Source organism: Tiliqua scincoides, chromosome 10, assembly GCF_035046505.1.
Source record: "Tiliqua scincoides isolate rTilSci1 chromosome 10, rTilSci1.hap2, whole genome shotgun sequence".
NCBI lineage: Eukaryota > Metazoa > Chordata > Lepidosauria > Squamata > Scincidae > Tiliqua > Tiliqua scincoides.
In genome coordinates this window covers 7244948-7270118 of record NC_089830.1, presented here as the reverse complement: position 1 = coordinate 7270118, position 25171 = coordinate 7244948, and the positions used below count along the sequence as shown (strand labels likewise).

Below are 25171 nucleotides of genomic sequence, written 5' to 3'. Positions count from 1 at the left end.
TGTCCTCTGCGACCGTTGCCTTGGCGACGAGGCCGGCTCTGTGGCCTTCGCATCAGTCCCCCGCTCTGTCGGGCGGACGGACTGAGGGGCGGCATGTCGATGCGAACGCTGCCGCTGCTGTTCGTGAACCTGGGCGGGGAGATGCTCTACATCCTGGACCAGCGGCTGCGCGCGCAGAGCATCCCAGGGGAGAAGGCGCATAAGGGTCAGTGGGCAGCGGGGCCGCCTGGACGGGGGCGCTGGCGCTGACCGAGGAGCAGAAAAGCGGAACCCTGCCTTGTGGGCTTCGCCCGCGGAACTCCCCGCCACGGGCTGGAGCTGACCAGAGGGCTCGGCTTCCTGCAGGCTCCTGTCGCTTCTGCTCCCTCAGGCGTTCTTCCTTCGCAGGGGAAGCACACCCGTCCCGCGTCAGTCTGTGGAACTCCTGGCCACAGGACGGGCAGAGTGGCTGGAGGGGCTCCTTCCCCTCTCCCACAGCGCCAGAACCAGGAGACACCTACTGGGTGTCCTTGCCACTGGATATCTAAGCATTTCTTTACTCAGTGTGTCGTTAGTCTCTGGAACTCCTTTCCACAGGGTATGATGATAGGCAGAGTGGCTGGGGGGAGGTTCTTTTCCCTCTCACACAACACTAGGACCAGGGGACAGGCATTAAAATTGAGTGTCAGGAGAGTTGGGACAGACAGAAGAAAGTATTTATTTACCCAGTGTATAATTAGTCTGTGGAACTCCCTGCCACCGGATGTGGTGATGGCGTCTGGTCTTTAAAGGGGATTGGACAGAGATATGGAGGAAAAGCCCATCACAGTTTACAAGCCATGATGGGTACAGACAAGGGTGGCTAGAGGGATGCTTCTTTCCCTCTCACATAACACCAGAACCAGGGGGCAGCCACTAAAATTAAGTGTCGGGAGACAGACAAAAAGAAAATATTTCTTTACCCAGGGAGTAATTAGTCTGTGGAACTCCTTGCTACAGGATGTGGTGAGGGCATCTGGCCTGGATACCTTTAAAAGGGAACCTTTAAAAGGGAATTGTATGGAGGAATGTCTCAGGTTAAAAGCCATGATGGGTATGTGCAACCTCCTGATTCTGGAAGTAGGCTACCTCAGAATGCCAGATGCAAGCGAGGGCACCAGGATGGAGCTCTTTTGTTGTTTTGGGTGCTACCTGAGGGTACAATCCTATGCACGCTTTCCTGGGAGTAAGCCCCATTGACTAGAATGGGACTTACTTCTGAGTAGACATGTTTCAGATTGGGCTGTGAGGCATCTTGTGGGCCACTGTGAGATACAGGAAGCTGGACTCAATGGGCCTTTGACCTGATCCAGCAGGACTCTTCTTATGTTCTTATGGCAGCAGAGGGGCTCAAGATAATAGAAACATCTATCATTTTTGTTTTGTTTTTAATTCTCTCTAATTGTTTATGCTATTGGGATACAATTCCCTAAAAAGAAAATGTTCACCATTGCAGGCTTTATCACTTCCATCTTTCCCTTAGCTGGTTGTGTCCTGATATAGGTCTATAACAGTGTTTCTCAACCATAATTTAGCATGTAATTAATCTGCAGAACTCCTTGCCACAGGATATGGTGATGGCGTTTGGCCTGAATCAGTGTTTCTCAATTGATATGGGTACCACCAATGGTACTTGAGATGTCTGGTGATACTCACAGGATGCCTTGTCACCTGTCACCCAGCAGCAAGACCAGGAATGCAACACAACAGACAGTGGTAGGAGGCTTGACTTGGTGGGCAGAACTCTAAAGCATGCTTTTCCACATTCAAAAAAGCCCTCCTGTTAATCCTGACCCTCTTACTGGTGTTTGTCACATCTGGCCTCCCAACCCAGAAGGAACTAGCGATGATGTCAGCACCTGTTACTCCCCGTGGTACTTCAGATAGGTGTACCATGTGAAATGGTATGGTGGAGGTCAAACACAGAGAAACACTCATCTAGAGGACTACTGAGACACCTGCCAGCCAGCAGCAAGATCAGGAACGTGACACAACAAACAGTGGTAGGAAGCTCAGCTTGGAAGGCAGAGCACCAAAGCATGCTTTTCTAAACTCAGAAAAGCCCTCCTGTTCATCTTGAGCCTCTTACTGGTGTTTGTCCTGTTGCATCTGTGCTCCAAACCTAAACATAAGTAGTGATGATGTCATAGCTAGTAACTTCCGGTGGTACAGGGGAAGTGGTATAGTGGAGCACAAATGTTGAGAAACGCTGATCCTTAAGAATCCATGTGAGATCCATGTGAGATGTATGTAACTGATGTGTGGACATGTCACCTTCCTCTGATTTTGCATGTTCACATGTACAGAGAGGTGGTACAGAAGGAGGTTTGAAAGACATGTTTTTACAACAGAAACTCTGCTTTGGTGGGCATCTTGCATGTATAGGGAGGCTCTGCTTTCCTGTTAACCGTCTGTAGTGCATGCAGGGTTTGTGGTAGAACCTGGAGCACTAAGAAGGTGATTCTTCTTGGAGAAGGCTTTCACCTTCTGGTCAGACATCCCTGAGACTAACAATTGTCTGCCTAGTGTTGCAGTAAAAACTATTCAGGCTTATTGGCTATGGGCTATGAAGATTTTCTGCCCCTTTACACTTTGACAGTTCCAAAAATTAGTCTACTTTTACTATCCTGCTCTCCTGAATCCTATGTCATATATTCTACTTAGGGCCCAATCTTATCCAGCTTTCCAGCACTGATGCAGCCATGCCAAGAGGCATGCACTGCATCCTGAAATGGTGGGGGCAGAGGCCCCCTCAAGATAAGGGATTGTTTGTTCCCTTAACTCAGGCTAGCATTGTGGCTGCATCAGTTCTGGAAAGTTGGATAGGATTGGGCCCTTAGTAGCTTTATTTTTTTTAAGGTCTCTCTCTTTTTAAAATTAATTTGCTGGCTGCTAAGTTCTCTTGTTCAGGGGCCTGTTTATTTGTCTGTAGTGTATCTAGCCCACCTTTCTATAGAGTAACCAAGGTGGCTTAATTTTTTTTTTCAACACTCAATGAAGTAACTTCTGCTAATCTGATTACATGAAATCAGTTGCCCCTGGGCAAGCTGCTTTACTTGGAACAGTTTTAATATTTTTCCAGTTAGCCTTCTTCTATCTATCCTATTGTATTTTGAACATTTTGAATCATTTTATTCATCATAAATAATGAACATTTATTCATTCATTTTATTGAATGGGACATTTAAGTCACAGGTGGTTAATAAACCCATGCGGTTCTCCTGCCTCAAGTAATTGACAGACTGTTGTGCTGAATAGTTTTGAGTCTTATATCTTACAGCTGATGGTGATAAACCCAACATTTCGTAACACAATTCCGCATTAGTAGCACTTGGGAACATTGCAGTGGGGAACATTTCCTATTGGACATTTGAATGGTGGCAATGGTGGCATTTTGAAGAAAGCTCTATAAGTATGACCTAAAAAAGAGATTAGCATAGAGAAGAAACTAACCATTTCTGTAGATCTTGCCATACATAACATGTGGCTTATGGAATCCCAGTTTGTGAGCAAGCTCCTTGGCTTCTAAGATGAGAATGTCTTTGGTTGTCTTTGAGGAAGATTGTGCCAGAAACTGTCCCAGAAACTGAACATTGTAGCATATGGGAAAAAATCAAGACAGAACTGACACTAAAGGCCCAATCCTATCTGGATACTGCACCGATGTCACACAACACTCATGCAGCACCCATCTCATCCTAAACCAGGCCAGCAAAGTGGGGGGAGGGAGACAGTCAAGCCTGAGACATGTCCTGCAAGCACAGTGAGCCCAACAACACCACCAGCATCCCCAGCAGCAACAGTGCTGCTCAAACACTATCACTGGGTTTGCCGCATCAGTGCCACAACCACCAGTCAACTGAGTAATGCCACACAGACACATCTCCAGACCTGCCCACCAGACCACAGAGCCGCCTGCCAAACCCATACCCTGGTACCATCCCCACTCCCATGGAAGCAAGTGCATAGGCACAGCCCAGCCCAGCCACACCAACCCAAGGAGGCTCCATGTCTGGCGGTGACAACATATGCCTATGTGAAGGGCTGTAAGTTGGAGCCTTGGGGCTGGCTGGGGAGTGGCCAGCACCATGGAGCTGCTGGCTATCTCATCAGAACACACTGGGAGGACAACAAACGTCTCAAGGCTGCTGGTTCCTCCGGGCTGGCTGGGGGAGCAGCAGGCACCTCATGACTACTGGCTGGCCCTTAGGGCTGGTGGCTGGCACCCTCCCCCTCTCACCCCCTTGTGACTGGTGCTAGCTTTTCCCCACCTGCCCTTCTTGACCTTCCTTTGTCTGACATCAGCCACTTCATCTGTATCTCTCTTAGTCAGGGGTGTCTCACTGCCAAGGGACTGTGCCTTTGTCTCTTGGGTTTGACTTTGCATGGGTCAGTCATTGGCAACTGTGTACCATGGAGCACCTACTGCAGTGGCCCATCTGTCCATTTGTACCCTTGTGTGGGTAGTTGCCAACCCTCCCCCACGACTGGCTATGGCACTTGTGTAGCCGACTGCCTGTGCCTGCCCTACCATCCTCTGTTCCCCTGCACCTCCCATCAGGTATCCCACTTTTAGAGAACAGGGGGCTCTTGATACAGGTGGAAACACGCTCCATGGAATCCCAGGTATTGGGGGCTGGGACCCTGCAGTCCCCCCTCACACACCTCTGCCTGGAGCTCCCCAGGGGAGCTATTGGGGGGGTTTCCTGTCTGCTGATAAAAGTGTGATTCAGCCAAAGTCTTAATTAAGCTGTATCAGTAATGGAGCAGCAGCTGAAAGAAAAACAAACAAGTAGGGTTGCCAAACATCTCCTCTCAGTAGGGCTGTTGTAACAGCCAAGTAACAGCTGCCTGTGAGAACTGGCTGCACCACTTTGCTCACCTACAGGCACCTGACTGGGCATGGTAGGTGAGCAACCCTAGTGAGCAGCACCTGGGCTCTCGCTTATCCCTGCAGACAGGCAGGCTGTAGACATCCCTGTGGGACAGCTGCCTGTGGAGAGCAAGGAGAAACAGAGACGGACAGATGAGAGCATCAGACACACTTGTTCCTTGGCTTGAGATGCATATTCGTTGTTTGTGAAGGAAGGTGATGCCACCGGCTTGTATGTGCAGTGGTGCCATGTGGGGGCAGGGAAATGGTGACATGGACACTACCTTTTTAAGGGGCTGCTCTCTGTGGAGATCATTTTGAGCCCCCTGTGCTACAAAACGAGAGGGTTTCAGGTGAATGTTTGCCCAGCATGTGCAATGATTGAGGTCTCAGACATTCCTTTAGGGCATATACTCCCTGTTTTTGGCCATGGGGGTGGGTGGATGGGTGGGCCACTATGTTTGTGGCAGGAATTGCTTGGGCAATGCTGGGGGGGGAGTCTTTGCTGGGGGAGCCATGGGACTGGGCTTCGTCCTGGGTGGTTATACTTGGTTGAGGGCTAGAATGGCTCTCGCACAATTGCATATTAGCATGAAGCTGAGGTCTCTGAACACAGTCACTTTTGTGAAATTTGGTCACAGAATTGTGTGCCTCATTTGTGTGTGATGAACAGTCCGCATCAAGGTGTGCATGTCCAGTTGAACACTGTATTTTCACAAAATTTTCTTGCTGGATGCATAGGATTATTCTCCCCACATAGTGCATCCATTGTGTGAAATGGTTGAGCACAAACATCGTACATCCGTTTGATCATACTTGTGACATCAGCCCATCATTCCGTCATAGGCCACACATTTTTAAATTATAATTGTGATTTTAAAAATTCTTTGGAAGCACTTCCCTTCATTGCTGTATAGCTCCAAGGTGGCAGTACGTGCAATGCTGATGTGAAAAAAAGAAAATAGTCCCTTTGCTGGATTCTTTTCCATCCATTTCCCTACCTTTCAACCTTTTGTTAGTGTGTTGTTTTTACTCCTTGACCCGTCATTTTTTTCTGTTTTGTGCTTCTTATAGATGAATGGACTGATGTGGACAGGAGACGAGGTACTGTAACATTTTTAGCTGCATGCAATAGAAACACACACCCACATATACACAGTCCATCCCCTGCTGCTTCGCTGCCATAGTGGTAGCAACTAACCAACTAGCCATTCTTTGAGGCTTTCTGTGTTCAAAATCTGGCAGAAATGACCCCTGGGAGGACAGACTTCTTTGGGAATTCTTCCGAATCTGCATAGGCTGTAGCTCTACTCAGCCGACTGCCAGAACTTTGGTCCACATACTTGTGAGCGCAAGCATGCAACTGACTGCATGAGTGCCATGAGCAGTTTTCATGAGCAGAATGCAGGTGGAGAGCATGCATGCGCTGTCTCTGCACCAAGCTGTTCCCGGCTCTCTCACCCTTTTTCCTTCCTTGCTGCAAAATTAGCCACCAATTCCTCAGCCTGTCTTTTACTAGTTCCACTCCATAGTTTTTTCTTAATAAAGTGCAGTTTGCCATTACTCGTATCTGAGCTCATTTCCCCCCCTCCCCAGAATGTATAAAGCATTTGCCGCATCATGTTTGACAGATTCTGAATGGACTGAAAACCAACCAAAAGTCTTGTAGTGCCCTGCAGACGAATGAATTTATTTCAGCATAAGCTAGGGTCCATGTCATCAGATATATCTTATATACCCTACTTTTTAAGATTTTGAACCCTTTTGGGTCAAGGAACCCTTTTTCAGGTATTTTATTTTGTGAACTGCTATGAGCTTTTGTTGAAAAGTGACATATAAGTGCAGTTTGATTCTTGGTATTCACAAGGATTCCCAGAACTCACATGGATGGCAAAAATCACATTAAAGCAAATCCATTTAAAAAACAATGTCCCTTTTCTAGGCAATTTAAAAACAGCCTTGCTGACTTTTGTGATATAAGACAGAGTCATTAGGCAGACAATCCATCAATCAGTCTCTCCAGGTGCTTAGAAAGGCTTCAGGACACCTCCCTTCACCCAGAGCACAGCTCTGGGAAAGAACGCAAAGTGACTATCATTCTTTCATTTGCTCTGGGGGAAGGGAGGGGGGGTCACTTGCCTTGGAGTGAAGCTGTTCTAAGTGCCTGGAGTGAGAATCATTGTCAGCCAGCTGCCCTCTCTCACATTAATGAGGCTATTGTTAAACGACTTTTTTTCTTTAATTTAAAAGACACTTCTCATCACGTTGAAATAAAACTGGGTGAAAAATCCATGGATAATTAGGTTATACCTGCATATATTTTTAATAATAAAAATAAGCATGGACAGTTCAATGGCATGAACTGTAATCCACACAAGTTTATGCTGAAATAAATATGGTCGTCTTTAAGGCTGTAATGATTTTGATGCAGCAGACTAGCAAGACTCCCCTGCTGAATAGATTGAGAGGAGGAAACCATCAAGTTTTTTTAAAAGTCAATTCTGCAACAGGATAACCCAAGAATTCTGAAATTTATCTGTTTCTATTGGTTATGCAGCACTCTTGTACATAAACAGCAAGGCGGGGAGAGGGAATCTGCCTGCCTGCATTGCCTATGACAATGCACCCCTATCAAAAGTAGCTTTGGCCAGAAGTCAACAGCCTTAATTGCCTGTTGCAAGTGCACTACAACACTGTGTCTAGCAACCATGCTATGTAGTTCACACTTGTAATTGCTTAATGATTCCTTTGCAGTCAAAAAAGCATGCCCACACAGGGCTCTGTTGTGGATAGTGGAATGATTCAGGATTTCCTCATTTTCATTTGTGGACAAAGATTAGTAGCTTAATGGCACGAAAAACCCTCCAGAACCCTGAGGGGTAAGAAAGTGACCAGGCTGGCCCACCAGTCATTTTTCCTCATGGGTTAAATGTTGGCAGAGGGGTGGAATGAACTGTCTTGTACCTTTACGTCCAACATGATGCAAAATGCTAGAGGTTAGTTTGATTCCTTTTAATTCCTGGAGAGCTTTCCTGAACCAGAACAGATAATGTGACAGGCTGCAAATTCCAAAAGCCACCAGGGGACTAAGAGCCTTTAAATTCTATTGTAGGCAGCTTTTTCCAAGAGCAGAAAATGACCAGAAACCTGTATACAGTCAGCCTGCAGTTTACACAGGGGTTACATTCTGTACCTAAATCCAAAATTACACATGCTCAGAATTACCTTGAAAATCCCTTACAGCCAAGGAATACATACTGTCTCTTTGAGAACTACAAGAGGCAGACAGGAACTGGAACCAATTGATGTTCATTCTCCAATCTCCTACTCATTCTTGGAAATGTATTTAATAAGTAGACTGGCAGGCAGAATTGCTTGCACTATTTAAATTGTTGGTTGGGGTTGCAAAGTGCAGGGAAAATCGACATAAGGTGCGGACTGACTGTGTAGAGCTATACAGTGGGAGAAGCTTTACTGCAGTTTGGTATGGATTGTCTGAGAGTTGACCAAGAGGGATTTGCAGCAGCACATCTGTCCCTAGTGACTCTGAACTTAGCAACACCTGTTGTAAACTGGATTGAATACTGTAAATACTACTACTTGATGCATGGGGAAAATGAAAATGGCGGCTAAAAAAGACTTCAGACTGGAGCTGCTGTGTGAGGAACTTGAAGAAAAGTTCCCTTGTTGACCAGGAATCGGGCAGGAGATAATATTGAACATCACATTTTTCAGCATAGGAGAGCATCATTAGTGCCCATACGAGTCTTGTTTTTGCTTCCTCATACAGTGTGTATGTCTCTCTGCCCCAGAAAATTTCCCTTCATTTTGGCTTGGTTGAAAAATCTTGTCCGCTAAAATATACTGCCTGCAACCGACAAATTTTGACCATGTTTGTGAAATATTTTTCCTGCTCTGTTCTTGGTCCTCATGTACACTCATTTCTAATAGTAGTTGTCACAGCTGGTGGGATACTGTATCCCACCAATGCTCAAGCTACCTGTTAGCAATAAGGATATCTACTGCAGTGTGCGGGAAAGTCTTCTCAAGACCAACAATGCTTCTGTACTTTATACTGGGTATAAAGGAATGGCATCTAATTAGCACTAGTGTGATGTTTCTAGTGGTGTTAACCCAGAGTATCAAACATAAGGCCCATGGGCCAAATGCAGCTCCTGGAAGCAATTTTTCCAGCCCCTGTTATAATTGGGGTTTCCCAGCTTGATCATTGGGGTCTCTCATATCTTGAAAATATGAAGATGTGCACATTTTCTCTTCTGTCGTTTGCAGCTAATGAGTTTCTTTGTGAGAACAAAGTGGCCATCATCTGCTTAATGATGTCACTTTCTGCCCCGTGAAGTCACTTCTGAGCTTCAGCAGGCACCACGAATGTTAACTTCGGCCCTCTGTATGAAACAAGTTTGACATCCCTGTGTTAACTTGTAATGGATATTTATCTATGGCCAGTACATGGGACCATTACCAGGATAGGGTGGTAATCTTGCTAATACATGGCAGGCAATATCAGAGGCAGCCCAAGACCTCCTGGCACCAGCATTCCAAAAGCTGCCCTGTTACCTGGTGATGAGCCAGCTTCTCCTTCTCTGACACTCTAGTCCACTGATCTCTTCTCCTCCATGCTTCTTCTCTATTTCCCTCTTCCTTTTCCACTCCAGAGAGTGGGAGGAGGAGGATCAGTGGAGGCAGGCAAGAAGGCTGTAGTGGACATGCCTTGCCAATCTGCTTCCTCAGGCAATCACTTCAGTTTGCCTCATAGATGAACTGGCCCTGGGCAGTGTTGTAATTCTGTTAACATGTTCTTCTGTATCTGCCTTAAATGAAGAAAGAGGCCTTTTATGCCAATAAAGGTCTTACTGAACTGAAGAAAGAGGCCACCAGTAATTTTTATTGCCACCAATGGTATTTAGTTGTGTGTCAATATCCAACTAACTGCAAATGGTTAAATGTTGGAGGGGGGGAGAGAGACGCAAGGTCCTGTGATTCTCTTCCTGTTGTGATTAAGTTGCTGTGGATCCGGTGCAACAGTGACATAAACAGAATTATGCAATTTTCAATTGGAAGGGAATTATTTGTCTGGCAATAGTACCACCTGCTATCAAAATATTTCAATATTTTGAATATTCCTTTTGGAGTTTGAAAGCACTTCATCTTATTGGAAAGTATCAATTGCAAAGGATCCTGAGTGGAAATAGCAGTGGCGACAGAGTTGAAAATGCTTTCCAGGCCATGCTTAGTTAACTATGCTGGTGATATCATTGGTCATGAACACTGGTAATGTCTTCTGTGCAAGTCTCCATAAAGGAGGGGAATTCAAAAGAGAGCATAGCCTTGTGCAGGAGACACTGTGAGGACATGATGTGTTTTGGTTAGATCTTTGCAAGCTCTCCCTTCCTTACAGATGTCTGTGTCTTCCTGTAGCACTAAGGCAGAGCTGGTCTATTTCTTGACATCTTGGCCTTTTGTCTTTGCAGTTATGAATGACATCATTACGACCATGTTTAATGAGAAGTTTATGGAGGAGCTGTTTAAGCCGCAGGAACTCTATACCAGGAAGGCCCTGAGGACAGTGTTTGAACGCCTGGCTCATGCCTCAATAATGAGACTGAACCCCCCAAGCATGGATAAGGTGAGCAGAAATATTTCCATTTCCCCAGGTGACTTTGGGTGAATTTGGATAACCCTTTGCTTGCCAACAAATGCTGTCATCACATGGAACAGGGGACAGTGCACACAACTCTAAACGTAGGCTGAGCTTAGGTGCAGAACAAAGTGATGCCCCAGTTTCTCCAGGCAGGAATTTTACTGCACCATCACAGTCCATAGCCATAATAATAATAATAATAATAATAATACCACCCCATTGAGGGCCCAATCCTATCCAATTTTCCAGTGCCAGTGTAGCTGTGCCAATGGGACATGAACTGCATCCTGTGGTAGGGAGGCAGTCACAGAGGCCTCCTTAAGGTATGGGAACATTTGTTCCCTTACCTTGGGGCTGCATTGTGGCTGCATCGGTGCTGGAAAATTGGATAGGATTGGGCCCTTAATCTCTCAATGGGCATTCTAAGCAGCTTACAGTGCAAATACTGTATAAGAATACAAAAACAATGTAATATAAAATATAAGCATTAAAATTATCTAAAAAAAAAAATACAACTTAAAAGTCTCATTAAAAGCCAGCAGCAGACAGTAAAAAAGTAGGCAGTAAAAATGCAGCCCATAAAAACAATCAGCATAAAACCTTAACCCTCAATATTAAAAGCCCAAACTCGGAAGGCGAGTTTGAAAAGAAGAGTCTTAAGGTCCCACTGGAAAGCCTCCATGGAGGGAGCAGTTCTTAAACTGAGGGAATTACATAAAATTGGTGCCACATCGGAGAAGGCCCTACTCCTTGTCGCCAACTACAAGTGCAATCCTAACCAACTTTCCAGCACTGAGCAAAGGGCAACGCAACTCCAAAGTAAGGGAACAAACACTGTCTTACCTTGAGGAGGCCTCTGTTACTGCCCCCCAGCTGCAGGATGCAGCATATGCCTCACTGGCACAGCTATGCCAGTGCTAGAAATTTGGTTAGGATTGCACCTTATGTGTCACAATTATGTGACAAAATGTGTGTCCGTGCTGAAATGTCAGGGATTGTGATGAAGGAATTGCACAGTTGTGCCACAGCTGGCTCATTTTAATGGCTGTTTTTGTGACTTCTTGGATTGCTTTGGACAACCTAGCTTCACAATTGCTTGCCAATCTCAGAAATCAGTTCTCATTGAGGAAAGAACTTGATGGCTGGATAGACTCATAGACCCAGAAGAAATGATTGATTGACAAGACCCACATATTTTATTGTTATCCACCCACATGTGCATATGTGACACTGTTGTCACGACTTTTCACTGTCTTATGAAATGTCCTTGCTTGTCCCACTCATCATAATTCCCTGTTATTGTTTCCTGAATGTGAGTTTCAGAATGCATTTTATTAAGCATTTATTATAAACTCAAGCAAGGCCAGAATCTGGATAAGCTGGAAAACTAAATCAACTGAATGTGGCAGCTGGTGTGAATAGTATTTCACTTTAAAAGATTTATATCCTGCTTTTTAAACATATTTAGCCCAAATTGACTAACAGCAATTCAGTGCAACAAAAATCGACCAGCAAAGAGAAGCAGAACGTAATAAATGTGTATCAAAACAGCACAACTCAAAGAGAAACCAACAACAAGAATACAAAACAGCAATATGGTCCAACTATGCCAAAGACTATCTTGAAAAGCCAAGTCTTTATGGCAGGGGTGCTCACACTTTTTTGGCTCGAGAGCTACTTTGAAACCCAGCAAGGCCCGGAGATCTACCAGAGTTTTTTTACAATGTTCGCACCATCATAACATATAACATTTATGTGTACAATGTATGTTGGTGTACCCTGCATAACCGCATGAGCTAATATTGCACAACACAACATAATTAACTATAAACATTTTTTGTAATTACTTGAGTTTACTTTGATGACTTGCACTGAAGTGAATCAGCCAAGGATGCATAGTCCGGACAGTAGCTGCTGACAGCCAGCCTCAAGCACACTTCCAAATGTTCATCAGTCATGGTGGAACGGTACTTGGACTTAATGATCTTCATGTAGGAAAAGGCTGCTTCACATAAATAAGTGGAGCCCTTCCTGCTTCAGGTGCTCTTATATCCCTGAGGGCCCTATTGCCTTCAAGTGGCTGCAGCTGTGCAGCACACTCTGCTGGATGCCCAGGCCTTACCCTTAAAGGGGCCACTGTTGACACCACATCTACCTCCTCACCAGATCTTCCTGGATTCCAATACAAGTGGGGGGGGGAGCAGTTCTCTATACGGACCAGTGCAAAAACAGGGGAAAGGTGTGGGGGAGGGAAGATCTCTATATAGATATCACAGCAAGACCAATGCAAAACCCCTTGCACACAGAACCAACAGATGGAAGTTGGGGGGGGGGGCAGATCTCCATACAGACCAGTGCAAAAACAGGGGAAAGGCAAGTCAGCCCCAGTAGAGTCAATGGGGCTCACTCCCAGGGATGCGTGGACGGGAGAGAAGCCTGCCAGCGGCTCCTCTCCAGGTCTACTCACGAGTCAGCCCCAGTAGAGTCAACAGAGCTCACTCCCAGGGATGCGTGGATGGGAGAGAAGCCTGCGATCGACTCATTTTGCCTCGTGATCGACCGGTGGATCGCGATCGACGTATTGAGCTTTATGGGATTTATCTTTATGGGATACCTGAAGGTCTGTAGTGTAGGAGCCAGACAGGCCCCTGTGAGGGCACATTCCAGAAAGTCAGTGCCACTTTGGAGGAGGCCCTGCTCTTAGTGGATGCACCTCTAGTGGCAAAGACACCTGGAACCTCCAATGTTGAATGGACTGCACATTCCACCCCTAGTACCTCATAGATCCAGCTTGGGTTCTGTCATCTAACCAGATTCCATCTGCATTACTGTAGCTCTATGATCTGATGACCATGGCTTTCAAGCATCAAGTTCTCCTGTGCCCTCGACCCAAAGACATTCTGCTTGTTACGTTCAACCATCTGGACACCATCAAAGATTTCATCCAAGATTCACCCCGCATTATGAACCAAGTAGATGAAACCTTTCGACAAATCATTGATGTAAGATCCCTTATGTTCCAGTGTTGACTCCCTGCTTCTTGAAATAGGCTGCCAGGTTTAGTCACAGAAGCCAGATATTTCCAATATACTTCCAAAGAGATTTGGAGATCTCCAATCTCACCTGGGCTGATCACCAAGTGTTGTGATTCCTGGCTGTGCTCCCCTGAAATAATGGTGTATGTGAAGGGGAGTGCTGAAGGCAGTTCTTCATGGTCCTCACCAGTGCACAGGGTGTTGTGGCAGAAGCCAGAGCTGCTTATGAGTAGCTTATGTCATGTTCTGGTTCTCTGTTCCAGACTTACAACCATCTGTCACCTGGTGAATTTCAGCTCATCCGGCAAACACTGCTCATTTTCTTCCAGGACATCCACATCAGGGTGAGTATTTCTTAACAGTCAGTCCAGGAGCTTGTGACCAGAGAACAATGGAACCAGGAGAGTGATGATCATATGTCCTGAATGAATGGGTTATAAGTTTTACTTGGTTTGTTCCTCCATAGGTCTCCATCTTCTTAAAAGATAAAGTGCAGAATTCAAATGGCCATTTTGTGCTGCCTACTTCGGGTCAAGTTCCTTGGGGAACGGAGATTCCAGGGCATATAAGGTGATTCTTACACCTGCTTTTCTGTCTGACCGGTGGGTCAATCAGATGTATCCAGCTTACTATCTGTTTCAGCTTGGAGGGGAGAAGAACCCCTAGGATCTTGTCAAATGGATCCTCTGTCTTAGGCTAACAAGATAGATCTTGCGAATAAGAGAAAAGATACCTACAGGTGTTCCCCTGTATGTGCAAGGGTTCTGTTCCGGGGGGCCCTTTGCAGATATGGAAACCATAATAATAATAATAATAATAATAATAATAATACTAATACTACAGGTATTTCTATACCGCCTTTCTTGGTCCTCAGATTTCTCCTTAGACTTTATTCAAGGTGGTTTACATAGGCAGGCAATTTAAATCCCCGTAGGGATTTTTACAATTTGAATGAAGGTTTCTATCTTTCAAGAAACCACAATATTCAGATGTTTCTTCTTGATCTGGTCACACATTCTGGCCTCCATCCTCCCACGCTCAGAGCAGATGGAATAGCTCGGCTCAGCTTGTCAGCTGCTTCAAGGTTGCATGGTGCTGGTGGCCTCGAACTGGTGACCTTCAGATGTTATCTTCAAGCAAATGGAGGCTCAACCCTCTAGACCAGACCTCCTGCCCATGGATGGAGGATGGAACCATGGATGGCGGGAACCCTATATAAATAGCACCTCCATGCCTCCCCTTTGAACCCATTACAGTTGTTTTCATTTACCAGTGATGGAAGCCTGGGTGCTTCTTACTAACAAAGGAACATTCTTGCTTCACTGAAGAAAGGGACAACCCGGCAACCAACCTGCACGCTACAGAGAGGAATGTTAACAAGAAGCAGGAACAGTTCTGCTTTCTGTGAGTCACTCTCTAGTGTACAGGCTGATTGCCTGCACGTCCCTTTCTTCAATTAAGCAAGAATGTTCCTTTGTTAGCAAGAAACACCATGCTTACATCGCTGCTAAACAAAAACAAAGGTAATGGGTGCAGGGTGTCCCCGCAGATCCATAGATACATGAAACTGCAAATACTGAATCCGCAGATACGGGGGGGGGGGGGGGGGTACCTGTATTTTAAGTGCTTCAGGTCAGCAAACTCCCTTTTGTCATCTCCAGCAGTAGTGCATCTGTCTGTGAATTCTCCCAACCAAGCAGTTTCTGACTTTTCAAATGGATAAGGGCCCAATCCTATGCATGTCTACTCAGAAGTAAGTCCTATTATAGTAAGTGGGGCTTACTCTCAAGTAAGTTTGGATAGGATTGCAGCCTAAAACTTTATTCCCCACAAACAAGCACAGCATCACTGATGATTCTGTTTTTGCTGTTTTACAGGCTTTTCAACAGGAAAGGGGATGAAATTAAAAGAATCGAGTTCGTTCATGGCGGAAGTTACCAACTGCCACACCGGGAAGGCTCCTTCGAACTTTATGGCGACAGGTGTCTTAAACTAGGAACAAACATGTAAGCCGTGACTGGGACAGCTGCACTTCCCTTTTAGCTCCTTCCTTGGTGTTTGCTGTAAGCCCTTTTCTAATTGTCTCTAGGTACAGTGTCAGCCGGCCAGTAGAAACACACATATCGGGGGCAACCAAAAATTTGGCATCCCACATAAAGGTCAGTCATCTTTGTTCTAACCTCTTGCACACTGCTTTATGGGGAACCCTCTTGGCTTGTTGCCCACTCCACTCTGGAACTGTTTCCATTGCTTCAGGACCAGCATTTTGAAACCCATGGTAATGTGAGCAGCTCTCCTCCCTAACTGCCATTTTGCTTAAACAGAATGTCCTTCAGAACCTACTCAGTCCTTCTAACTTTGTTTTTATTTTTCTATGATGGACCCTCACATTACAATGGTAATTGTTCCGGAGGCACAATTGTCTTGTGAAAACATTGTAATGTAACCCAATAGAGTATTGGGGGGGGGGCGTGGGGGGGCAAGTTGACTTTTCTGCCACGTAACTAAACTATTTCCCTCTAAAAGGTTATTTAAAAGGAGCCTATTGTGCTGTTTATGGGCCATGGTTATCAGTTTATGAAACGATGTACAGGAGTGTCCCCCATCCGCTGATCCAGTTCTCTGCAGTTCTCCATGCCGCCCCATGCCCTCTACCCTCGTTTAGCTTCTTTACCCTGAGAACAAGCGAGTCTTTCTCTTCGTTTTACTGAACACTAAAACAGGAATATGAAAGGCAGGCAGCCTGCATGCTACATGCATTCTGAACATGGTCAGAACGTTAACAGGAAGCAGGACAGTTCCTGCTTTTATCTGCAGTTTCCATATCCATGTATCAGTTTTTCCATATCCATTTTCCTCTGGGGAAAATGAATTGGCAAATGAAATACCTGTATTCGTTCCAGATTGTCCTGGAAGTGATTTTGTGAAGCATGTATATGTTCCTTCATTTCTGGTCCATTGCAAAATTCCTTTCATTCTAAGAATTAGATACCTGCTGTACTAGGTATGTACCTTTGTGCTGTACTAGGAGGTGGCAACCCTTGAAACAGAGCCCCTTCAATGCCATTTTTGCTTGCCTACCTATGTAACAAATTCCCTTGCTGTTCTATGCAGGAGAAGGCTGCGCCCAACCCTCTAGCTAAAGAAGAGCTTAACTTTTTGGCCAGGCTGATGGGTGGCCTGGAGATGAAGAAGTCCCTTGGCAGTGAGGCAGGATTCCGGCTGAATCTCTTCACCACAGATGAGGAGGAAGAGTATGATTACTTGGATTCATTTTGTTTTTTGGTGGTGGTGTGGGTAAGAGGTGGCCTTTCATCTACCGAGGTAGATTGCTTTTAGGAGGAGTGGGACCTCCTAGCACTAGCATGACCTCTACTGGAGCAGTGCCACTAACAGTGCCACTTCTTCAACTGATAGAAAGATTGCAGAGGAGCTGACTAGATACACCACAATTGTAAGTTAACATCAGTTGTTCTGAAAAATAAAATTAAGCAAGAGAGCAGTCAAACGCCAAATTATTTCAGCTCACCAAACACTCTGATGTTCAGTGAATATCGTTCAGTGGTGTCCCTCTGTTCTTTCCCTTAAGACACGCTGCACAGATACATCCAGAGGAATTATCTTGTCAAGTTATCAGCATACAAGCTGACAAGGTAAGCATTTGCTGATCTCTAGTACCTTATTGGGAGTTGGCTAAATAAAGTTACCTTTGGGAGGTGTGCTGATACAGGCACATTGCCATAGTCCCAGAAAATAAGACAAAAAGCAGTATTTTTTTAACAGTGAGCCAACTTCGGTTGCAACAGGTATGAGTATGTATGCTTCTGAATTTCACAGCGCAAGCCCATGCATGTTTACTCAGATGTAAGCCCCATTGAGCTTAATGGAGCTTACTCCCAGGTAAATACGTATAGAATTGCTGCCTCATAGAACTTTTTATCATGTACTGGTAGTTCAATCTCTACTTCGTCTGGTAAAGCATCTATAAAAGATGAAATGAAGATGTGATTCACACTGAATGCAATCACGCTTGGGGCGGGACAGACCCAAACTCATATTTTTTGAACATAAGAAGAATGGAAAAGGGACCACCTAGTTCAGCATTCTGCTCTTGGAAGCCCACAAGCAGGCATCAAAGCAATAGCCAATCTCTGTTGTTTGGGTCCCTGCATGTAATATGAAGACATATACTGCCTCTGAACATAGATGTTCTGTGAAGATGGTATGACTCATGACTGTGGATATACCCATTCAATTTGTCTAATCGCTTTTTAAGGTCATTACCACATCTTGCAGCAGTGAATTCATTAAATATTGAGCGTTTGAGAGCCAAGAGAGTTTCCTGTTGTTCTTGTGGACAAGAGACTATCTAGAAAATTTCTGGTTGTCCAGACTCAAGCAACTAAGGGAAATCCAACTGACCAACGGCGCAGTCCTAACCCCTTATGTCATTGCTTTCCAGCACTGGCGTAGTGGTGCCAATGGGACATGTGCTGCATCCTGCAGTTGGGTGTCACTCATGGAGGTCTCCTCAAAGTAAGGGAATGTTTGTTCCCTTACCTCAGAGCTACATGGCCCTTATGTCAGTGCTGGAAAGCAATGACATAAGGGGTTAGGATTGTGCCCCAAAGGATTAGTTGCAGAGAAACACATCAGATTTTAGTTGGGGAAACTCATGCAAAATTGGGGATTCCTCAGTAGCTTTGTGTAACTTTTGAGCAACTAACTTCTAAAGATAAAATGTTAACAAGTTCAAAAATCGCTGTGTGTTAGGAAAGTACTCTTCCATTGTTGGTTGTTCCTCACAACAATTTGACTCTTTTTGGATAGGACCAACAACGGAACGAGGAGCTGACTCGCATCATGGGAGAGTTTGATGTGGCAGAGCAGCCCAGTCAGAGCACCAGCAAGGGTAACGACTTATTGGCAATGATGGACGAGCTATGATCCTCCACTGCAGGGAGCAACACAGCCTGGACAGAGAGAGTCCGTCCCTCACATCTTGATGTGGGCATTGCCCAGCCTTCCACTTCCCATTCAAAAGAGTGGTTACCAAGGCCATTCTTTTTGTGTCGAGTCACTTAGTCGGGATGGTGTTTAGATATGTTGGACCGACTCTTTTCTCTGACTTTGGGGAAATATGGAGAGGGGGTGGCCTTCAAATAGCAACCTCAATCCTGTGCTATCAGTGGCCTAGATTGTGCTTTATAGGGTTAGAAGCTGGAGCAACTGAAGTGTAACATGCAAGTCTTGCCTTTAAGCTGTGTGTGCATGAGCACAGAGCCCCCAGTTTTCTCTCCCAATTCTTATTTATTTTTAGATTTATACACAGCATTTCTGTAGAAAAATGTTAAAAGCAGTGTACAGTAAATCGAATTCAAAACAATAAAATATAATTGAAAACAAACTAAAACAAGTGTGTGGTATTGTTGATCAACTTGTGAATGTCTCATAATAAGAAAGAGTCATTGAACTGTGTGATCATTTTGGACTGATGCAGGAGCTACAGTAAAAAATACCAGAAACAACCTGTTCACTCTTGTTTGTTGTTACACGTAAGTGCATTCTTCACCCACCCTGTAATTGTCATCTTGCATGTTGGCATCCAGACCTTCACTGACCATCACACTGTTCCTTTGGGTGGAGTGGGGTGGGGAGTTCCACTCCACAGCAGAACCTTTGTCAGATTTAACTTGGCTGCCTCTACTTGATTGATTCCAAAGGATCACTTATTTCTGATGGCAACTAGTGGCTATGTGCTACCTCCAGAGGCAGTATGGGTCTGAATACCAGTTGCATGGGAGAAATGGTAAAAGAGCATTGCTAGGAGTTATTACCAATATACTTTTCTGCTTCTCATTAGATATATAGTGCAATCATCTCTCTGTCTCTCCAAAAGTTAGGCTGCAATCATAACCACACTTTCCTATGCCCCATTGAACAAAATAGGACTTCTGAGCAGACCTGGTTAGGTACCTGGTTAGGTAACACTCCCAGGTAAGTGATCATATGATTTCAGTCTAAAGTGTGCGTATTTCTTCCATTTGATTGCATTCATTTTTTTTCTCTGTGTGTGTATGTGGGCTACACTTTATACACAAATGCACACAGACAGCTCACATCTTACATGAGGGTTACATGCTGTGAGTTTGGCACATAAAGCCACAATCGCATATGGTAGAAACAACCTTAAATCCAAAAAAATTGTTGGACTGGTTGGTAAGCAGAGCACAGTGACACAGAGAGAAGAAAGCTTCTCTTGTGTTCAAAATAACTTCCTATCACCGGGCTGCTTGCTGTTAAGACTAATAGACTATTAAGACTAAACAATGCACATAAGGAACAATTACTTGGAAAGGTTCAGAGGGTTCTTTATTTTAAATAAATTTTTAAACATATTGTAAACTTCTAATTTACTTTGATTTTGTTGTATGGGGGGCATTAATTTTTCCTGCTTCGTGCTGTCACTTCCGGCCATCATTTTTTTTCTTCCCTGAGCAAAGAAGAGCCCTGCCAGATCAGGCCAAATGCTGGATCCTAGCATTTCTAAAGCCATAGGATGGATTTCCAACATGCACAAGTATTGTTAATGACTACCCACTACTGTACCAATTCTAATTTACAGGGAAGCAATGGAGATATAAAAACACCATAACAAATAGGAACAGAAAGGAAGAGACTTTGCATATCAGCAGTGCTTGTCTACCAGCCCTTAGAAATGCTAGGATCCAGGAATTTGGAATAGGAAAAGAACTGAGTTGTGGAAAGAAAGTGCAAAGTCCTTTAAGGAACACACGTGAACAAGGTCAAAAGATAGTTATTGTCAATTACTCTTGTTCAGGGGTGTCAAACATAAGGCCCAGGGGCTGGATGCGGCCCGCAGAAGCTTTTTATACGGCCCTCTGGCTCTCAGCTTCTGACTAGTGCTGAGGTGTAACTTCTGAAAGGGCAGCCCACATGAAAATTGGGCTCTCCCATATTGTGAAATATGATCAAGATTCGTATAGTTTCTCTTTTGTTATTTGCAGCTAATGAGTTCCTAAGTGAGAAAAATGTTTATTTTTGGTTATGACCTGTTTAATGACAACTTCTTGCCTAATGACATCGCTTCAGGCCCTCAGCATGCATCATGAATGCTATGTGGCCCTTCATATGAAATGAGTTTGACACCCCTGCTCTAGTTCTTTGTGGGTGAGACATTAGGAAATAAAAATCTTCATAAACTATGGCCAATAAACCCAAACAGTTCTGACTGCAACACTAAAAACAAATTCCATTGTGCACACAAGCTAAAGCCTGAATTAGAAAAGCTGGCATCTCCTCTCTGTGATGCTCCCTTTAGTTTTGTGGGACACAGAAGTAATGGGACTTCCTTCTGAGTAGACATACCAGGCTTGGGCTCTCAAAATGCAGTTCTTATTTCCATTCCTAGAGGAAAACAAAATAGGCTTTAAAGAAACTAGGAAACTCTGACCCAAGCCTATGCCTGACTACTCAGAAGTAAGTCCCATTATAGTCAATGGGGCTTACTCCCAGAAAAGTGTGGACAGGTTTGCAGCCTTTGTATGCCATGTGCTGCACTATCCTTTCTTAGCTCTATGACTGCCTCTTGGTCTCCCCGCCCAGCACTCCCATTGGTCCCTTTCTGGCTTACAGCATCACCTTCCAACTGTGGGCGGAAGGCATCCGGGAGAGGCATCAACTACGGGCAGAACAAAGAACCCAGCGTGAGCCAATCGGGAACCACATTTGACTCCAAAGCCCCGCCTTTCGCTTCCTTCTGGCCAATGAGAAGCAGCAGCCGTCACATCCTATGGACGGCAGGACACTTTAACTCCTTCTGTGCCTGAAAGGTGCAGAATAGAAGCCGTTGGGTGAAAATTCAGCCCTGAAGCTAGGCTGTGCCACGTGGAGAGAGCAGGGGTGGACTTCAGGTAAGGGGGGACTGTGACCTGGGTCTGGCTTTGTCTGTGTCACTGGAATCAAATGTTTGCACAGAAATCTCTGCAGGGTTGTTTTTCTGTGTCCAAAGAAGAGTTCTGTTGAATCTGGAAGCTTGCAGCCTTTGCATTCAATGCCACTTAGTCCAGTGTTTCTCAACCAGTGGTATTCGTAACACTGGTGGTACTTCAGGTGTTGTGAGCGAAGAGTCCATGACTCGCTGCAGTACAGAAGTGTACTCAGGAAGCCAACACACACTTTAGGTGGTGTCCAGTGGTACGTGTGAGACCCCCAGATCTCCACCGCCCGGCACCGAGACCAGCATTGCAGTGTGACAAGCAACCGTGTAGGAGGCTTGGCTTGGTGGGCAAAGCTCCAGTATGCACTTTTTGTGAGCTCAAAAAAGTCCCCCCCCCCATCCACCCTGAGCCAGTGTTTCTCACATTGCATTGGGCCTCCCAGTCTGGAAGTAACTGGTGTTGACATCATCCCAGGTTACTTCCAGTGGTACTACCTAGTAGCATAGCTGCAGGGGGTGCAAAGCAGTAAGTTTTGTAAGGAGCCTCACCAGGACGCACATACAGCCTCTCCCCTTCTGAACCATTCCTGGCCACCAGAGCAATGGAGAGGGGAAGGGGTCGCTTGCACGTGGTGAGGCTCCCTGCAAAACTTAGTGCTTTGCACCCCCTCTAGCTACTGGTACTTCCAATAGGTGGACCATGCAAAGTGGTATGGCAGGGGACAAACATTGAGAAACGCTGACCTTGTCTAAAGACAGAACATCATTATTCTTATCCCTTTCCTTCCTGTGTTTATTAATGCAATGACAGGCTCCCTGATCTTACTGGTTTAAAAGATTTCTCTCCTGTTTCCCCCTCCACAGTGGGGCGCCCAAGGTGGCTGATGATAGGTCCTTTTGGGATATGTGTGCTTGGCTGACTCCCTAACCTGGCAGTTCTCAAATATTTTAGCACCAGGAATCAACTTTTTAGAATGACAATCTGATGGAAGCCACCAGTTGACATCCTTCAGTCTCAGAAGACTATGGTATCGCGCTCTGAATAGTGGTTCCGGAACAGTGTCCTCTCCAGTGCGCGAAGCCTGGGTAAGGTAGATATGGAGGATAGACTGTTACCCATGCAGCAGATCCCCCCTCTCCACGTCGCTGAAATGGTCCAAAGGAAAGGCAGAAGCCAATACGGTTGGTTCCAGCGGTGTCGCAGGAGTTGCCAGAACGTGACTGTGTTCAGCCATGAACTGCCTCAGGGACTCCGGCTCCAGATTTTGCCTCCAGGTTGACTCCTGAAGCCTTTTCCATAACTGGATGTAGCCACAAGGCAGTGGAAGTTTGGGATCAGAGTTTTCCTTCTCTCAGATGAGCTGCCTTCCCAGGCGTGGCTGTTTAGTCGCCTCTTACAACAAGTACAGCCAAACTGAGGGCCTATTCTTATCCCCAGCCCCCAGGGAAGCCACCAGAAGTGATATTATTAACCTAGATGTGATGTCATGGCTGGAAGTGACATAATCAATTTAGGCTTCAGACCTAAGCTGCAATGAGCCGAAGGTCTCATTACACAGCCTGCTTGTGCTGTTATTTTGCATAGCTTGGTGTTCAAACATTCCAGCTCGAAAGTCAATGCAGAGCACAGACTTGGATCCTTCTTCCCCACACAGCCCTACTCCCTTTCCAGCATCCCATCTTCCCACCTATTCAGGGCAAAGCACCAGGCCTTTCCCCCACTGGGAGCCCACCCTGCCCAGCAGTTCTGTACCCTGTATTTTCCACTCTGAATTTTCAGTGGTAGCTGAGCTAGATGCTACATGGCCCATCTGAAATTAGCTCGCGACCCACCTAGTGGGTCCTGTCCCACAGTTTGAGAAATGTTGCGCTTTTGGCCTTCTCTGTGTGTGTGTAATTTAACCTTGTTTTGTCACATTCCAGAGCATTTCTGCTCTGGGGAGCTAAATGTGTGATCTTCTTGTGCTTACCTAGAGGTAAACCCCTTTGAAAACAGTGAGACATCTGAGTAAACCTGCATGGGAATGAGCTGAAAGTAAGTGGCATCCACTGGCACAATTTTTTTTGCTAACCACAGAGCGAGACTATGGGCGCAATCCTAACCAACTTTCCAGCACGGACATAGCTGTGCCAATGTGCTGCAGTGGGGAGGCAGTCAAGGAGGCCTCCTCAAGGTAAGGGCATGTTTGGTACTTGGGGCTCCTTTGCAGCTAAGTCAGTGCTTGAAAGTTGGTTAGGATTGCACCCTAAGATAGGAAGAGCACTGAAACTTACAAGACTGCAAGCTGAGGTTTCATTACATGTTACTAATGTGTTTTCAAGCTCATCTCTGCAGGAAGATGGGTGAGAAATGAGGTGCATAGATATTTTTTTGCTTGTAGGGGGCAAGTATAGACTCCCTAAATGTGACTTGTGACATCTTAAAGGCTAGCACATTGCTTGTAGCATATGATTTCATAGTTTACAGTCCTTCATCTCCAGTGATGATGATCAGTGGTATCTGATGGAGTGGACTGAAGCCCATGAAAGCTTCAGCTACAACAAATGTATTTTTGAAGTACCACAGGACTCCATGGCAGCAAAAACAACAAACACGGGCTACTCTTGTGCAACAGGGTACAGGCTGCATGAATACTATATCTCTTTTTGCTGAGCTTTCCTTGTTGCTGTTTCTGTTCCAGCCATCAGAGGGTGCCTTGCCATGGAGATCAGCCACTCCGTCAAGGAGCGCACCATTGCTGAAAACAGCCTGGTTATCCTACTCCAGGGCCTCCATGGGCGCGTCACGACAGTGGAGCTGCGGGATGAGAGCACGGCCGTGGGCCGCATCACCAATGTCGATGCCTTCATGAACATCCGCCTGGCCGAGGCAACGTTCACTGACCGCTGGGGCCATTCTTCCTGGCTGGCTGACCTTTTTGTAACGGGAAGGAACGTCCGCTACGTTCACATCCCAGACGACATGGACATCAGAACCACGATTGAGCAACAGCTGCAGCTCATCCACAGAGTTCGCACTTTTGGGGGCCGAGACAAGGGGAGGAAGGAGTTCCTTAGGCAAAAGGACAAATGAACCTCTCAATACAGTAGATGTGATGTCTGCTCTCACCTCACTGTGGCATTTCTTATACTCCTGCCCTAAAAAACTCTCTTGGCTTAGGCCTCCAAATGATCTTGAGAAGACCCTCCTTTCAGATATCCTTTCAGATATCTTGAGAAGATATTCCTTTCAGGTGCCTTGGACGGTTGTACCTCTTTGGGGTTTCACCGAACTTTTTGCAGAAAGGAGAACTAGAGAGCTGTTTTGTTTTGTAAACCTATGTCTGTGGAATCTTTCAACAAGTAGGGGGTAACCTTTGGAAAGCCCTCCTAGCTCTACTTTGTGACAGTCTCTCCCTTCTTTTCCCAAATAAATGCCAATGGCCACATCTCATCACTCTGTGAGACCTTCCAGGTCTCCTGCCAGTTACTATCAAGCTTGATCAGCAGGACTAGCCTTTGGAATTGTGTCCGGTAGGTTATTTTTCTTAACGCGTATGCTTAAAATTGTCATAAGAACATAAGAAGAGCCCTGCTGAATTAGATGGGCAAAAAGCCCATCTAATCCAGCTGCCTGTATCTCA

General features: G+C 45.5%; 3 protein-coding genes across 4 annotated transcripts in view; all 3 read left to right on the top strand.

The window, feature by feature from the left end:
- Nucleotides 1-20: 20 nt before the first annotated feature.
- OSCP1 (organic solute carrier partner 1) lies at nt 21-19037 on the top strand. Of its 2 annotated transcripts, XM_066638318.1 has the most exons (11): nt 21-205; nt 5966-5995; nt 10384-10538; nt 13388-13555; nt 13852-13932; nt 14055-14158; nt 15466-15594; nt 15678-15747; nt 16703-16842; nt 17178-17241; nt 18419-19037. In XM_066638318.1, exons 1-11 carry the CDS (start codon nt 94-96, stop codon nt 18533-18535), a joined length of 1170 nt encoding a protein of 389 aa, XP_066494415.1. In that variant the 5' UTR covers nt 21-93; the 3' UTR covers nt 18536-19037. The 2 variants fall into 2 exon arrangements, with proteins under 2 accessions (XP_066494415.1, XP_066494416.1); XM_066638319.1 differs by lacking the exon at nt 5966-5995 and having other exon boundaries at nt 18419-19036.
- A 2397-nt stretch (nt 19038-21434) lies between these two features.
- LSM10 (LSM10, U7 small nuclear RNA associated) lies at nt 21435-25035 on the top strand. Its single transcript, XM_066638868.1, has 2 exons — nt 21435-21522; nt 24230-25035. The coding sequence occupies exon 2, from the start codon at nt 24250-24252 to the stop codon at nt 24619-24621; it is 372 nt and encodes a 123-aa protein (XP_066494965.1). The 5' UTR covers nt 21435-21522; nt 24230-24249; the 3' UTR covers nt 24622-25035.
- Nucleotides 25036-25039: 4 nt separating this feature from the next.
- Nucleotides 25040-25171, top strand: part of STK40 (serine/threonine kinase 40) — a 34303-nt gene continuing 34171 nt past the window's right edge. Inside the window, exon 1 of the mRNA XM_066638866.1 lies at nt 25040-25061. The gene's annotated coding sequence lies outside the window, so the exon portion shown is untranslated. The remainder of the gene's footprint in view (nt 25062-25171) is intronic.

Coding starts and splice junctions, on each gene's coding strand:
- OSCP1 (XM_066638318.1), top strand. CDS start 94: ATGTCGATGCGAACGCTGCCGCTGCTGTTCGTGAACCTGGGCGGGGAG. Junction 206..5,965: donor AGGGGAGAAGGCGCATAAGG/GTCAGTGGGCAG, acceptor TGCTTCTTATAG/ATGAATGGACTGATGTGGAC. Junction 5,996..10,383: donor TGATGTGGACAGGAGACGAG/GTACTGTAACAT, acceptor TTGTCTTTGCAG/TTATGAATGACATCATTACG.
- LSM10 (XM_066638868.1), top strand. CDS start 24,250: ATGGAGATCAGCCACTCCGTCAAGGAGCGCACCATTGCTGAAAACAGC.